At 39.8% G+C, this 17,828-nt stretch overlaps 1 protein-coding gene across 2 annotated transcripts in view; it reads right to left on the bottom strand.

Moving 5' to 3' along the window:
- Positions 1-17,828, bottom strand: part of me1 (malic enzyme 1, NADP(+)-dependent, cytosolic) — an 84,126-nt gene that overhangs the window by 43,248 nt on the left and 23,050 nt on the right. For both annotated transcript variants that reach the window (XM_086078161.1, XM_086078160.1), the window contains 2 exons: positions 8,487-8,620; positions 5,168-5,317 (listed from right to left, as the gene is read on the bottom strand). In XM_086078161.1, coding sequence (XP_085934287.1) covers positions 5,168-5,317; positions 8,487-8,620 — 284 coding nt within the window. The remainder of the gene's footprint in view (positions 1-5,167; positions 5,318-8,486; positions 8,621-17,828) is intronic.

Raw genomic sequence — 17,828 nt, 5'->3', positions numbered from 1 at the left:
AAAAAATAAAATAAAATAAAACCCATACGCCCCCAAAAATCTTACAATTATTTCTGAACGCTAAACATAATTTAGCTAAGATTAAAAAAAAATTGGGGTATTTTACGTAGCACATTTCATAAAGATCATGTAAAGTGCATTCAGAGATTGGCTTCTTAATACATTATACATGAAGATAACCACTGACAACGTAAAAAGACTGAGAACTACATAGTCACATTTTGTGAACATATAGCATTAAGCTATTTTTCACTACAGTACTCCACGTTTTATTTTATTTTTTTGTCTATTCATTTTGAATGGAACAGAAAGCTAACCGGTAACCAATTTGTCTATCACTGGCGAGATTGTAAATGCTTCCGGGTGCTGGTGGACATAACCTATAACATGTGCCACCGTTTACTTTCTCTGAAGTGACACTGTTAAGTGGACCTACACAGCACTAAGCGAGGAGGTAACGCCGTGGTCAAGTGAGCCACAGGCAGCCTGTTAGCTTGAGAGCTAGCTGGTGGCTAGCGCCTCTCATCCGTGGTGAGAAAGGCCTTGCGACGACTCTCTGGTTGAGGAGGGTGTGGTTTCAGAGCATCCAGTGGCCACGCCCACAGCAATTGAGAGCAGAAAAAAGAGCTTGATTTTTCATGATATTGAAGCCTCAATGTATATAATTGCATATTTTTTTAATCATTACACATAATTTAGCAGGGTTGTTCGCAACACTCTTCTAAGTACACTACACATTCTGATAATTTGTAAAAGTGTAATTAATTTCCTATGCTGAACTTTTATCCTCTGTATTGCAACACCAGATTTTTTTTATAGAAGAAGAAGAAGAAATAGAAGGAGAAGAAAAGCAAGAAAATGGATGGAACACCACTGTAACATCCAAAACCAATACTGTGTATGTTTGCCTTTTGAAGCCCAAATGGAACGAAGTGAATTTCCTCTTAAAGAAGCCAAATTCAAGTCTTACTGTGCAGCCACTGCCATTGTACTGTAGGTCTTGAAAATTAAAAAGCAGTAGGTAAAAACACAGTACTTACCATACGTCTTTACACAATAGATCAGGAAAATACAATCATTTATAAAAAAAAATAGTAATAAGGAAAAACTGAATCCTTAATGTCATTGGAAAAGACTGGTGTAACCTCAAGTCCAGCTAGGAATCAATCTCACATTTTAACTGAGCGTCTTATGAAAACAGCCTAATTCCAAACTAGTTTTCTCCTCAGCAATTCACCAAAGCATTCCCTTGAATCCTGCAAAATTCTGACATTGCAGACAAAAAAAAAATGTAAGCGATCAGTAGTGATCATTATTCCTTGGCGTTGTTCATGCCATTTACTGGCTTTGGAGTTAATATCTGCAGGGTTGATACAGGTCATTTCTTAAATGTGAACTTGTACCTAACACCTGTAACTGTAACACAGTGTGTGGGCCTGTATGATGTGATCACAACACTAAAGCCCATAATCTGCAAGAGTGGAAGGCTTGATCAGCCTGTAGGCGCCACTTCAGTGGTAGCAGTTTAAACTCTTGCCTTTCATTAGGTTGGTTGGAAAAAAAAAAAAAAAACACTACAGACAGAGGTGGCAAATCCAAGTCGAGAAAGTAAAAACCCTGCCACAATTTGGCTTTAGCCCTAGGTGATAGCTAGCTAATACCTGGTGCTCGTTTACCTACTAGGGAGCTAGCTAGGTAAATAGCATCAGGGTTTAACTGTGGCAGGGTTTTACTTTCAGGTGCTAGCTAGCTAGCTCCCTAGCTAGCTCCCATGGTGCTCGTTTACCTGCTTGGGAGCTAGCCGTCAGGGGCTAAAGCCAAACTGTGGCAGGGTTTTTACTTTCTGGACCTGGGTTTGCCACCTCTGACTACAGTGTGTTAGTTGGAATGAACTAAACACAAGATGCTGCAGACAGTGCCTCTAGATTGGTGACCAGGGTCGTGTTCCAATTGATCACACTCCTCAGCCACCCAGGTAAGGTCTATTCAGGGGTGCTGGAGAGGAGGGTCCATTGGGAAGCTGAATCTTAGATTCAACAGGAGCAGTGTGGTTCTCGCCCTGGCCATGGAAAAGTGGATTAGCTCTACAACCTCCCGGCAAGGTTGAGGGTGCATGGCGGTTCACCTAGCCAAGCATACTGGACTTATGTCATGAACCGAGGGAGCCTAACTTACTTTAGAGGGGTTTATCAGTTTATTCAGTATTCCATTGAAGTACTTCTCAAGACAGACACTGACACGGGATTCACTGAAATTGATAATTAATCACCAGTGAAGATGGCCAGTTGTCAGCCAATATACACAACATGCTTTTTGGGTGAGGAAAAAAAATAGTGACCAAAAAAGATTAATGTGCACCAGTAAACATTGTGTAAACCTATAAAAGTAAGCATGTCCGCTAATCTTCTGATATGTGAATGTGCGCCTTTCTCCCTCCAACCTCCACCCCATCAAAAGATCAGAGAATCTACCGTGTTTTCACACTTAATAGCGCGTGACCTTTGGCCTTCTGTACAGAGCTGATGTTGGAGTGTTTAGCCTCCATGAAGCAGATTAACTGGTAAAGTCAAGCATGACAAGAAAAGGCTGCAGTTTCCGCACAGAAAGCCTTTATACCTGAGTTCCAATGATTAGAGACCTAATCTGAGCTGTGATGGTGGTCCAACTTGAAGACACGCATGCATACACACCTACAGTGGGACTGTTGTTTTGGTCATGTGCACACACACGATGCATACAGATGATTTTGAGTAACTAACACTACAAAGGAAACTTTTCAATTTACACCTGCAGGTCCAAGTGCCCAATTCCAATTTAATGCTAATATCTGTGGGGGGGGGGGGGGGGGGGTTCTTGTTATTGACATGTATTTTAACAGACACATATTCATTAAGGCCATGCAGCAAGCTGCCACCAATTGACTGCTGCGGTTGGGGTAGATGTGATCTATGTTAAACATCTCTTACAAGGTGAACTCCGAACAGATTTCAGCAGTTTACTGCGATTTGCCTTTATCTGAGCTTTCCAACCAAATGTTGGCTAGAAAGGCTAACCGCAACTTCCAAATGGGTCATTTCATAACTAAATGTAGCTTGAGTAGATCTGCTTGCATGCTCCCAAGTTGGCTTTTGCGCATAATAATTAAAGGGCCACAGGGTGAATTTTTTTAACGGAAAGTCATTTTACATTTAACAGAGAATGGACGGATGAAAAAAGCAAATGTCCATTACAGACAAGTGCAAAGAGCAAATGTCTATAAATTGACACTATCCTTAAAGTGAGTGTAATGTATTAATAGCTAAAAGCATCATTATAGCGTAAACTCTGATTTGATTGCATTAAAAATACTTAATAGCAAACTGCTTACCTCGAAGCATTGTCCTGTAATGGCACCACACATAGTGAACGTGTTTGTGATGTCTGCTAGTTTGCATATCTTAATTTCCATGCATGCACTCTGTTATATTTTGTATGAATGGATTAGATAGGACGGCAAGACATATTTTACAATGGAAGCTTTTATGCACCACTTGAGCATCATCGGTGCAAAGCCCCCTAGAGCCTCCCCGGAAAATAGGAAAGAAAGAAAGAGGCAAATTTGCAAATGCTGGATCGCATATATGCGATTCAGCATTGCTGTCTGCTGTAGTATCATATTCTCAGAGAAACCAAATGCACAATATAGGTAAAACACAAATAAAATGAATTGAAACAAAGAAATAAAAAGGGCAAAAAATTCAATGTATGTGCTTCTTTTGTGGTAGTTCTTACACAATTGGCAAGATATTTTCTTTAGGTTGGCTTGTTTGCAGTTATGGGATATGGCACCATCTTTTTTTTTTTTTTTACTTTTCTCCTCACTGGTATTATAGATGTGGGTTGACATTGACATTAGTGAGAATATCAGATTGTAATAATAAATATGATTAGATTGAATTAATTTGATCATTAATATTTTAATTAAATTATCATAGTTTTACAAGATGCTTTGAAGCAGGGGTGTCAAATTCATATTTGCTAAGGGTCCACATGGCGGAAAATATTTGACCAAGTGAGCCGGACCGGTAAAATGGTATACAACTTAAAAACAATTGGCGTCAGTTATACACAGATGTGCAGGCCAGCCTTAAATGGCGGGGCTCAGCTGGAAACATATTATTCACACACACAAAAAACAACACAAATGCAAATTTGAATGGGCAACACTTTGCACGTATGAGTTCCGGGTGTGTACCTGTTTTGCATATATATTGTTCCCAGAATGAGTTATGTGGCGCAGTTAATGAAGTTATAGGACAATAATTTCCTGTCATATGTGTTTGTGTTACCAGTAGCTAAATGTGTGTCGTATTCAGCATGTTTATGTTTAATTTATGTTAGTCTATGTTTTTGTTTTTCTTTTTTCAACAAACTGCAACTTAAGCTTGTGTGTAAAATAATGACAACCATGTCAATTCCGTGTACAAGTTGCATTACTCATCTGAGGATTGCTTGTGAAATTACAAATGCATATGTTTTGATTTTGGCTGTCTCTAATTGGTCCGACTTTACAAATTTTTTTACTTTACAAGATCATCTCGCGGGCCGGATTAAATCCCTTGGCGGACCTTATCTGGCCCGCAGGCCGTACATTTCACACCTCTACACTAAAAAGAACACGTCACACATATGAACACGCAAAATCCACATAAAACTCTGCCTCTTGGCTACTAGGTTGGCATTGTGTCTATGTGTCGTGTCTTTGTTTGTCATAGTTGCTTGTTATTGCAATAATAGTGTAGTTCAAAACTATCATAGACAAATTCCTTGTTGTATTTTTACATACTTGGCCAATAACAATTGCAAATGAGAATGTGTTCTCAATAGGTTTACCTGTTGAAATAAAGATTTAATGAAAAAAAACTAAATATAAACAGTGAAAAATATGCATATCCAAATCTGGGTAAGAAAATCAAACTTCAAACAATATCAGATTTTACGGCCTCATTCATATCAGAACCAAGCGGCTTCTCAGCTTTTCGACTTTCTGTTTGCTGGAGCTTGGACACGGTCCATAACCTGTGACCTAACAAGTTTCGATGCCCCTTGACATTTGGTCGGATTGTGTTTTTAAAGCCATTTCTCATATCCACGTTACAAGTCTTTGCTGAGAGTGTGTGTGTGTCACCTTGGTCTTCTAAATATCAGGCCGTATTGCTGACAAGCGAGGCCAACGGTGGGGGTGTAAATGACGGGCATGAATCTTTCGATATCTGACAAAAGCACACGGTAGAAGAGCTTCTCGCTGCGATCCTGGAGCCCCATCAAAAACACATATCTGGGAATGACAAAGAAAATGCCACATGTTAATATTTAACCTCTTGAGGACTCATACCTGCTGCACACAGGAGGGTCTAACTATTGAAGTTTTATTTAAGTCAGATGTTACATTAAGTGACGTAAGAGGCATGATCAGTGGAGCTGCGAAGAACTGCTTGGCATAGAATATATGAGAAGAAAACTAGTGGGAAAGAAAGTTAAGCAAAATACGGAGAGAAAAACCAAACCAAGTTAAATGAATCAGATGTCTATACAATAAGTACTTGTATCTTGGGAAAACCCTGCACAAGCTCTTTATTGTGTGAGTTCTTTGACTGGGAAGTAAAAGTTGCATATGACCCAAATTAGGTAGAACATGCCAAAAACTGTTATTTCTAATCAGAACAGTTTCCATGAATTCTCAAGCACAAGGTGGCTCTTGTGTGGATGAAAGGATTCCACACCCTCTCTGCTATATATTAAGCCACAGCAGCTGCACAATGCTTGCTGGTGAAGGCTGATCTTGAGAAATGTTTTCATTTTGGAAAACCGTACAAGTTTCTGCCATATATAATATAATACGTTTTGTTGTTTTTCACATTTTGTTTTTTTCTGTCAATAGTTTATTACTAAAAGTATTTCATATACTAACATGCAAGTACATGACTATTGAATGTTGTCCACAAATGAAAGAAAAGCATAGCAGCTGCATACACAAAAACACACATCAATCTCTCATCTCTACATCCATTTTCTATCACTTATCTGGATAACATTTAACATTTTTGGCATTTTGCTAAGCAGTGTCTGCATCTTCAGTGGATGCATCCCTCTACTGACCACTATGAGGTTGATTGCAGATTTGTAACAAAAGCGTCTTCTTTTGGACACACGCATGTCTTGAAACGTTTTTGTGTGTACGAGATTTGTTTAAGGAACGAAGCCGGCTTTGCTTCCGTGTGAACAGGGCCTAAATACACACAGACTAACTGACACAACGAGACACACCTGGACAAGACACACATGGCTGGGACACTGATTGGCTGACACAAGACGGCGAGCAGACAAGCACAGGTGGACAAGATCACACCTAGACAAAGTTAGGTCCTGTCCAGACGGAAGCAAAGTCGGCTTCGTTCCTCAAACAAATATCGTACACACAGAAGCATTTCAAGACTTGCGTGTGTCCAAAAGAAGACGCTGAGTATGTTTAATGGCTGTAATGTATATGCCAAGTCTGGAGTGGTGCTGTTGCGCAGCCACAGGGAGTTAACGGAAAGCTTAGAAGAAGAATAACACTTTTTTTTCTAACTTTATTGCAATCTACAGAACAAACATGGCTTTGCATGTATCGAAACAACATGAAAAAGATGAACACAGGAGAAGTGAAAATGGCGGGTGATTCAAGTACAACACCGCTTGTTGAACATGGGAATAAGAATCAAAATATTTTGCTGCAAAAGCATAAGCAAGCGAAGGAGAATGCGCAAAACGACTACGACACGGCTATCCGCCATTGTTGTTGACAGACTGACGGTTAGCACGCAGTGACACGAGAATTGGCGCATACGTCATCAATCTGCGACAATGTGTCGTCATCAAGCTGCGATCATTACGTCATCACTGGAGGAGTATCCTGCATATGGTGTCCAGACGGACGCGTACGGGGCGTGTTTTGAAATCTTTACACTCGTGTGGACGAATGGCCTAAACCTTAAGAAACTTATGAGGGTACATTGAAAATGGCTATTGTGTGGACGGGGCCTTAGACACAAGGAAAACATAACAAAACACAATAGAACCGAAAGTAAACAAGAACACAATAAAAACAAACCAAAAACAAACCCTAAACCCAAATCGTGACAAATATTGATGGAAGATGACGTTATGGTTTGCATGAATTCCACTCTGACAGTTCAGACTGAGGTCTCATTGTAAAATTTCCAAACTGTATTAGATTAAAGGCCACATGTTAAAGTGGCCAAAATCCAATTTTGAAAATACTGAATACATTTGTCTTTTATTGCTCATACAGCCAAGAAAAGTCCCATTGGGGAGAATATGAATTTGGTTTAAGCATTGCACTGTGGCATAATAAAACACGATGACTAACATTCTGCTTTAGATTTAACTTTAGTAAAATGGCCTTTTCTTTATTTTAGCATGACACTGGTCTGCATATTTATTGTATTTTTATAGTTTGTTGTTGTATTCTGATAAGACTGCTGGGAAGCAGAATGGTCTTTACTGCAGTATTTCAATTGGCAGAGCCTCGGAATACTTATTAGTCCCACTTGATGACAGTCAAAGATTGAGTCCCATGTTAACATTTTGGATTTGGATAGAGAGACATGAACTAGTGCTGCAGTGCTGTTGTGATTACTTCTCATAATAGACAAACCTCAACATGTTACCCAGTAATTGAATAAAAATCAGTGAATATTGATTGAATTGATTGAATAAAATCAATGAAGAGTTGTCAAGCAGACTGAAGAAGTATTAAGTAATGACAGCAAAATCGGGTCCATTAATCCATGGGAGTAAAGTCCAAGGATGGAATGTGTTAAATCCACAGACATATTTTAAGTGACGTCGGTAGAGCATGGGAATCAAGATTTAAAAAATCTAATAAGCCTTTTAAGATGTTGATGCTATGGGGCTACATTAAGAGCACACTCAGAATCTATTTAAGTCCATCTCACAAGAAAATCACTCATCCTTGACGATGACGGATGAAGGAATGGCTGACAAAGAGACGGGGGCCTGGAAAAGGAGGCAAATTCACATGTAGATAATATCAAACACTTGGCTCGTAATATAAGGCAGTGAACCAGGCTGTAGTTCAGCTTTGAGTCTGGTATGGGAACAAACAACTCCTACTTATGTATTTACACACTGCTTACAATGAAGCATGCAGAATAGGACTGTTATTTTTAAAAGGTTTAGAAAAATACTGGTGGGAGGAAAAGGGAGTATACAGGGAATTTTGTGGGGAGCTGAGTTAGGGGGCAAATGTGTTGAATAAAATATGTGATGTTAAACACGATACTATCCAGATATAGATTTCACGCAGAGGCAGTACAATCCTCTGGGAAATCTATCAAAATTCCAGAAACAAGATAAGAAAGCAGTACACAAGTGTGGCTACCCACTAGGGAGTGTTTAGTCTGTTTGAAATTGAGGCTCACCTATCCAGGTCATCTTTCTTCATTTCATAGTTCTTAAGTATTCTGAGCAGCTGGACATCCTGAGTAATGAAGCAAGGAGGAAGCAGGCCGTGGATCCCCAACTGCAGACGCTCCTCCAGGGAGAATGCCATGCCCTTTAAACACACAGAGTAAAACTCATTAAAAAACACTTAATACTAACATAATCTTAACACAAGCAGTGGCTAATTTCAGTTACTTGCAGTATCAAAGAAGTCAGTGCGTACAGTATTTGTAACCGTGAATGGTACTACTGTATACACTAGTATGTGACACACAAAGGCAGGGGTCTGCAAACTGGCTCTGGAGCCACATGAGGCTAAAGTAGAAATTTATATTTTGTTATGTTTTTATTTTTTTTGATGAAACAACCTTTAAATTAATTCCTGGTGGAAAAAAGAATAATAATCAAATATTTAAAACATTTCAACAGAATTTGGGAGATGAAAGGTAGATGAAAAAGTTTTTAAAAAATACCCAAGTGTCCAAAAAATGATCATAAAATGCCCCAAAAGAAAGAAGAAAATCAGAAAATTACAATAAAATGTCCATGAAATTGCCAAATATGTCAGAGAATTGCAGAAAAAAAAGGCAGAAAAAAAAGGCAGGAAAAAAAAGGCAGAAAAAAAAGGCCAAAAACAAAATATGAAATCCCGAAAATTACCATAAAATCTCCACCAAAATTGCCCAAAATGTCAGAAAATTTAGAGCAAAAAAAGGCAGGGAAAAAAAGGAAGAATAGATGCAGAAAATTACCATAACGTGTCCATAAAATTGCCAAAAATGTCAGAAATTTGACAGATAAACAGAAAACTCTATAAATGTATGAAAAAAGGAAGTATGAAAAAATACAAAAACAGAAGACGAAAGGTAGAAGAAAATTAATCTCAAAGTATTGGATGCTGCATATTTTTCAGTTATGGTGCAGCTCTAATTAGCGCTTGGGTCCTCAGTACATTAGATTAACACTAACACACTAATTCGTTCATCACAATGTTCAAATGTTTTGCGGCTCCAGACAGATTTTGTTGTTATTTATTTGGTTGCAGTTATTTAAAGTTTGCTGACCCCTGCACAAAGCTTCAATATTCATGCCCAACTCAAATCTCGCACAATGTGCGCATGAGTTATCTTTCTTTTGGTATTTTTGCAGATGCCCTCAGTTAGGAATGCGCTGTTGTGGGCATGAACACACTCGACTATCTTTGCAGCCACTGAAAGCAGCTCCTCTCATTCCCTTTAGATTCAGCGGGCAAGAGGAACACATAGACTTTGGGTGTATTCAGACCTGCACTGTTTGGTCTGCTTTAAACGGACCAGAGAACGTTTTTCACTCTGGTTCACACGTTTTATGCAGGTGTGAAAACACACAAACGAATCCTTGTGCGGATCCTGCGCCTTGATCAAGTCCACCAAAATCCAGTTAAACAACCCGCACCAATAGATAGACCAGGTTTTGGCAAGTCTAATATACAAGTCTACTTTTGTCGGCAAATTCAATTGCTAGATGTGCCGGGGCCACGACAACGTTATTGGCCTAGGAAGGTGCAGCGCCTCTACCAAATTCCCAAAATACACACTAAACTACACTTGCCCTGAACAAAAATGACGATGTGCCCGTTTTTACGCCAGTTGCATGTCTATGAAAATAGAGCCCACAATTTTAAAACAAGACGAACAAGGACAGACAGTAACAAAAAGACACTTGTTTACACACGTGCATGTGAACACTGTGAATACTGTGCCACCCAGAACCCATAAAGACCCAGGAACCATTCATTAGTGTCCACAAATACTGACTCAGCACTCTCTTATGAGCTCAAACAGGGATGAGAATTGAGTCATCGTGGTTTGTGATGAGTTGGGCAATGATCACACATCTTACCTCCCAGTAACACAAAGGTCTTCCCTCAGGAATCACAAGTAGTAAGAAAGTCCAGTCAGCCTGCTTAAGCCACAGAACCCTAAGACCACCAAAAACTATCCAAGTAAGCCTGCAAACCAGCAATACCAATGCACACAGGCACACCCCGAGGCCAAACAAATGGTGGTGCCCAGAAGCACAATGAAGCGCCATCTGGGTATCACTAGTCCCACTGGTGAATTTATAACACCAGGTTCTTGGTCACGCATTGGCAACTGCTCTCACTCAATGTAGCCTCATATCTCCTAACCTTTACAAACCACATTTCCTATAATTTTGTGGAAAACATCATGGGGTCAAACAAACAACATAAAAATGTGAAATGACTTTGAATTAATATTTGCAAACTGGTCACAGTTACCGAGGGACAGCGGGTGTTGCTGATAAGAGTCTTTAGTGTGAAGTTACTTACTAATGAAAGTACTTAATTACCATTTGGATGACTGGATGGATGGATGTTGAAAATACTGTATTTTTCTCAACAACCAACAACAACAAAATATGGTTTACTGTAACGTCGCCCTTCTTCTAACTTCAGATTATCTATACATTTATAATATTGCACGCATTTGGGTCAAAAGTAATCCAATTATGGATCAAAAGTGGAGTCAATTTGACCCAACTTTCTGGGTTGTTTTATACAAAATGACCCAAGTAAAGGATCTGACCAATATTTATGAGTTGTTTCACACTAAAAGACCCATTTCTTGACTCAAAGTTGGGTCAAATTAACCTAAGTAGAGGATCGGTCCATTTTTGACCTATAGTTGGTTTATTTTTGACCCAACTGTTTTTAGAGTGTACATGCCTTGGTCATACCTGGTCAAGCCGATAGAGCAAGCATTTTATGTACGAAAGAGAAGACTGGAGGACATAAAACCCCAAATCAAACAATAATTTAAAGAGGTTGCAATGTACGCCATCAGTGACTATGACACAGTAAGTGAAACATTTTAATTTTCAGTCAATCCATAATGGCCTGCCACCCAGTAAAACCTCAGCATGTCAGAACATGTTGCAAAGTAGAAGGCACACTGTTAAACAACTCTGTCTTTGTACCAAATCCTGCCATCATAATTACAGTACAGTGTTCCAAGCCACCAGCACTTTTTTTTTCTGAAAATGGTTGTTTATTGGTGGTTTGTTTGTACATCAGTGTTTGCCATGCAGCTAAATCTTAATCTCAGACCCTAGTTAGGGTTGATTGTAATTGCTTGAATTCAAACAAAACATCTCTTTGTAGTAACAAAAAACAAGTACATGGAAACTACCTAAATCTTGTCATGTTGTAGACATTCTTTGAACTGAATAATTTTGTTTGCATATGTTCTAAAAAAGAAAAAGAAAAAAAGCAGGTGGCACGTGTCTGTCATTGCGTCATTAATTGCCTGTATATTTTTCTGCGCATGGGAGCATGGGCGCAAGGGGATGGATTTTAGGACTTGAATATGGCTCCTTAATGACAAACTTCACTGAAGCTTTCTGTAGTCCAGTCTGTATTTAAGAGACCTCAAATAGAAAGTTGCAGTGCTGAGTTACAACTTTCCTCAATTATCATAAAAGGGGTTGTGTTTTTCACAGAGCCAGATGTTCAAATCAGACTTCATTCATTTGGAACACCAACGGTCCCAAAATGCACTATTGATGGGCTCCCTGCTGAGCATGGACAGCAATGATTTTGCGCAAATATAACAAATTGAGTACACAAAAGTAAAGTAGACTTTCCAAAATTCTATTAGTTCAGTTTAGATTGTATATTTTACAGTGTGTTTTGCTTATCTTGCAGTATAAGAAGTTGTAGCCCGTTTGTGAAAAATATTCTTACTGGATTGAGGCTGTTTTACAAATAATGTATCAGTCACGTCACTTCCAACTGTCATCCAGTAATTGTGCATGAAAACTCCCATGAATTTAAAGCATGCTATATGCTTCATTTGGAATAATTTCCACCACACCTAATACATTACCACAAATCTACAAAGTGAACAGTACATAGGTGTAATATCATTGGGAAATGGCAAGCTTCTTTTTTTTTTTTACATGGAAATATCTGATCATCTTTGGGGATTTGAATCCACCAACTTTTAAGAAAAAAAATTGCAGTAAACAAAAAACTGTCATGTTTCAGTTCTGTGGTGGTTGGGTTTTTGTTTGTTATGGGTGTTTTTGTTTTTGTCTGTGGTTGGTGTTTTTTTGTCTTGTGTTCCTGCTTTCTTTCCTTGTCTCGTTATGTCTAACCACGTCCACCTGTGTGTGTCTTCTCATCCCTAGGTGTGTCTCATTAGTGTTGGTGTATTTAGTCTGTTTTGTTTGTCCAGTCGGTGTGGGTGCATTGCCTATGTTATGTACGTCAAGTCTTCATCACAGCCAAGTCGTCTTTGTCGCAGCCAAGTAGCCATCGCCACCGCCAAGTCATCATCGCCAAAGCCAACCAAGTCGTCCTCGTCACAGCCAAGTGGCCATCGCCACCGCCAAGTCATCATCGCCAAATCCAACCAAGTCGTCCTCGTCACAGCCAACCAAGTCGTCCTCGTCACAGCCAAGGGGCCATAGCCCAAGTCAAGTCAAGTCAAGTCACTCCACACAATTCAAATCAAAGCAAATCAGGTCCTGTCATGTCACGCTCATTCCAGTCATGGCGACCAGTCTACTCGAGTCCCGTCCAGTCATGATGACCAGTCTACTCGCGTCCCGTCCAGTCATGGCGACCAGTCCACTCGTGTCCCTTCCAGTCATGGCAACCACTCCACTCGTGTCCCTTCCAGTCATGGTGACCAGTCCACTCACTTCCCATCCAGTCATGATTGTCTGCTCACCTTTCTCCGTTTCATTAAAGTTCCTCATATTGCACTTATTCCCATCTCACTGCCTTGCTTCACCGCATTTGGGTCCACAATCCCTCAACCACTCACGCCCACCCTGACAAAAACGACCACCATTCTATTTTGTTATGGTTTATGATTTGCACAGTCACAGTAAAAGGCTCACAAAATGCCACACACACGTTCAGTAATGTACAAAACACTACCATGATCCATGTTTGAACACGGGTTGCATCGTGTTTGACTGCTACAACGTTCACTTGCTCATTGTGTATTGGGTTGGGCCGGATAAGCCCGAGAAGCTTCCACATGTCCCAGACCACATCTGAAGTGGCTGCACCATGTGCCAACACGTGTGATGCCTACAGCATCATGTTTCAGAAGCCAAACGCCAAAGTAATGTATGTGATGGGCCACCCCCAACTTTAAAGTCATTCTATGCCCCCCACTCCTAACTTCTATGCATTTGAGCAAACAGCTAATCAGTTCACCAGATGGCCAAACAAGAAAGATCAAAGTTGAAGCCCTTTGAAAGTGATAAAATTCCTTCTGGGCATCTCAGTGGTTTGAAATGGTTGGTTTGTTGCAACTTTTAAGCATAAACGTTCAAAAACATAAACATTATGCTACTTCAACCTTTTCATTCCCATCTGTCACAACCACACAGACGCCAAACAGCAGGACACTCCCTTTCTTACAACTACAGTCTGGAAAGAGTTACTGTAAATTCCTCAGTGCCACTGTTTGCTTAACTTTGTCCAAAGGAGTAGGTTCCTTATCACAATATTCCCATTGTGAGGAAACTATTCTCACACACTATTGTCACATGATATCATCTCTCACATTTCACCATGTGTCTGAAAATCATTTATCTCATGAGATGTAATTTCCCCTACCATGAGCTTCATTACAGTCATGAGTGAGGTAACTGAGGTTAAAGACTTTGTTCACAGGACGGCCATTGCTAGACAAGTATGAGAAGCGTGATGACAAATGATGTCTTCAGTGTAAAACTAGAAGCTCCAACATCTGCAATTACAAACATGTAACAAACAAATGCTAAACTGCTATTCTCATCCACCGGACCACCACAACCTTATTTGTGTACTCTTGGACCAGTGCACATGTATAAAAATAAAAATAAAATGTCGCTATGGTGATACGCACTCTAATCTTTACAGGTGGACTTCATTTGACCTTTTCAAATCTTTGATATGTGCAGGTCTAACTGTTCTCTAACAAAGAGCTAAATGACACATTTCACAACAGGTGTTCCATGAATGGACTAAAACATGTTGTGGTTTAATTGAAGTGGTGTTAAGGTAGTCCTCTACATTATGATGTTCACATTTTGATTTTACATCATGAGACCAAGATGATGCGTAACTATTGATGATCGACAGTAGTTTGCTATTGCAAGGCTTTGAATGTCATTTTATGACAGCCAAGTGGCCGCTGAGCTTAAGAGCCTCATCAGCAGCTTGCAACAGAGATACAGACAGACTGTAGGAATTACCGAAAGATATAGACGTGAACATTTTTGGGAAATGCATACGTCAGTGCATGGATCAAACGGATGTTGTGAATTTTGTGATTCAACTATGTTAAATAACAGCAAATTGTGCAAAAAGTACTAAAACAACAGTTTGACATATACGTTCAAAAGTTCACAGAAGGTCAAACTAAGTTTTTAATTCATTTTAGGTTCACTCTTAATTCTACAAGAAAGCTGAACCCTGACCGATGAAAATAATTTCAGAATGATTGTCTACCCTCCAAAATCCAGAAAATATGAAATTATTATAAAACCTTATGAGGACAAACCTTGTAAATCCAAACTGCAATCATAAAAGACCGGAGTCTTTTATTTGTTAGCATCTGCATGAAAACACAAGGGCTAAGTATGTCCAATAAATAATAAATAATGCACTGGCAGTGTAGTGGTATATGCTGCATACTGTGCACGTTTGCGTTCCGGTGAGTGCTCCAATACTCAGCTAGGTCCAAGTTTAGACCCCCCAAAAAAATCAATAAAAATGGACGGGTTACGTCAGGGAGGGCATTCGGTATAAAAGCTATGCCAAGCAAATCATCCGAGTGAGTCATGATGATAGGACAAGCTGAAAGTTGCAACAACAACATTAAATAGAAAATGATCTTTTAAAACTGAAGATTCATTCTGATTAGTGGTTTTTGCTTGCCAATTTTGCAAATGTAGGCACACTGAAAACTTGTACTTTAAAAAAAAAACATTTTCTGGGAAACTATTAAAATGACGCAATTCCGAAAAAAAAGCCTATATGCTGCATCCAAAATAAAGTCTGTTGAACAGTGGTAATTCACCTCAAATGACGCTGTCCCCGTAATTGTTCTCTTAAAATGAAATGCCCTTGGCACCAAAAAAAAACAAATACCATTTCGATTTGGTCTCATCCTAAAACGATAGGGGGTCTCCTCATTGAGGCTCTTGCTACCACACTCACTGGTCAGACACAGGACCCAAAGTCCACAGGCCAGTCAACAGGGGCTTAACAGTTTGGCACTGATGTACGGCCTGGCAGAGATCACGGCAAAGCACTTTTCTATTCAATGTGGAAGAGGGATCACTTTCTTTTCTTTTCTTTCTTGCCAAACCAGAAAACATGGCATGGCCCTTTTGTTTGACCCCTCTGACTGAAAGTGATGTATAGTGATAGCCATCTTAACCCCGCTTTCCTTTCTTACTTGCAGCATATTCATGTTGCAACGGTGAAACACCCACATTTTTCACCATTGTAACTAGCAACTAAGTCAGGTCAAACAGATACTATTCCAAGGATATCTTGAAATGGTAGGACCAAATCAAAACCATCAAACTTAAAGGGAAACATACTGCTAAGTATACAAGTGAAGGTACAGTAAAATGCAGTACACGTTGAAGCAGCGTGAAACTGGCGCTGAACTGCAGTTGGAGATGCCACGTGTCCATTTTGCAACACTGCTCCAATGACAATTGACCCTACCGTGGCACGCCCCTCCCTGCCAGACTAAATGCGACGAGCAGCGCCCTCGGACATTTACCGGTCAAGATGAGCGAAAGTGCATCCACAGTAATGGCAACGTTGTCAATTCTTCCTTGTGATTTCTCGGTCAGGTATTTTCAGGACACCGATATTTCTCTTCGAAGCACGCAGAGGGACTTTACATTTTTTTAGTGAAGCATTTCTTCACTCCCTCACCATGCAATTTTGCCCAAAAACAAAGGAAATACACATCACTGCCTGTGCTGCTGCAGAAAACACAAAAAGACAGTCACCTCACTCCCTTTGACTAATTATCAGCAAAACAGAGGTTTTTGCTCCTGTCAAGCAGGGTAAGAATGGATTTATATTACTTCATAGTTTCAATGTTTTGTTGGCATTAATAGTAAATAGTAAGTCAACAAACGCCTGGAAAGTTAGCTACCCGGAGCTATCGTTAGCCTCTGGCAAAAAACAACAATGGAGAACATTACCTTCAGACGTAGATGCAGATGTAGTAGTTTCTGGTAATTTTGGAGGGATTCAACTGGTCATGTGGTCCACAAAGTTTGATCCAGCGCAGACATTTTTCGTAGTTGTTTGAAGTTTAGGGAAGGGAATAAACCGGACACCTCCATTCGATCGGGATAACGGTTATCACTCTTACACAAGCCGTGACTACAGCAGGACGCCGGTTAGTCGATTGGGATAATGGTCATCACTCTTACACAAGCCGTGACTACAGCGTTTAACCATTTTTATTGATTTATTCTTGCCTTTGGATAACCACGCAATGCACCACCGGAAGCTGTATTGCTTTGTTTGTCTGCAGCAAAACGCACGTACCAACGAAGACATGACGTCTTCTGTCTTAATTGGTTTACTAGGTCATGCAGGCATGGTTTACGGTAAGGTCAATAGGCAAGTTGTAAAATTCTGATGGTCTCATATACAAATCCAATTCCCAAAAAGTTGGGACACAATACAAATTGTGAATGAAAACTGAATGCAATTAGGTGGAAGTGCCAAATTCCATTATTTTGTTCAGAATAGAACATAGATGAGAAAATGTATCATTTTAAGGGAAAAATATGTTTATTGTAAATTTCATGGTGCCAACAAATCTCCAAAAAGTTGGGACAGGTAGCAATAAGAGACTGGAAAAGTCAATTGCACTTGTAAAAAAAAAAACCCAGCTGTAACACCAGTTACCACTAATGAGGTCCATTGGCAACTTGATTGGAGCATAAAAGAGCTTCTCGGAGTGGCAGTGTCTCTCAGAAGCGAAGATGGGTAGAGAATAACCAATTCCTCCAATGTTGCGCAGAAAGAGAGTGGAGAAATATCAGAAAGGTGTTTACCAGTGAAAATTTGCAAAAAGGTTGAAGTAATCATCATCTACAGTGCATAACATCATCCAAAGATTCAAAGAATCTGGAACAATTTCTGTGTGTAAGGGTCAAGGCCGAAAAATCCTACTGGATTCCCATGATCTTCGGGCCCTTAAACGGCACTGCACCGCAAACAGGAATGCTTACTGTAAGGGAAATCACAGAAAGGGCTCAGCAATACTTCCAGA

Source organism: Leptonotus elevatus, chromosome 6 (assembly GCF_054856555.1).
Source record: "Leptonotus elevatus isolate MCC_2025b chromosome 6, RoL_Lele_1.0, whole genome shotgun sequence".
NCBI classification, from domain to species: Eukaryota; Metazoa; Chordata; class Actinopteri; order Syngnathiformes; family Syngnathidae; genus Leptonotus; species Leptonotus elevatus.
Note: the sequence above shows the minus strand (reverse complement) of the source record. Positions and strands in the feature narration are given on the sequence as shown.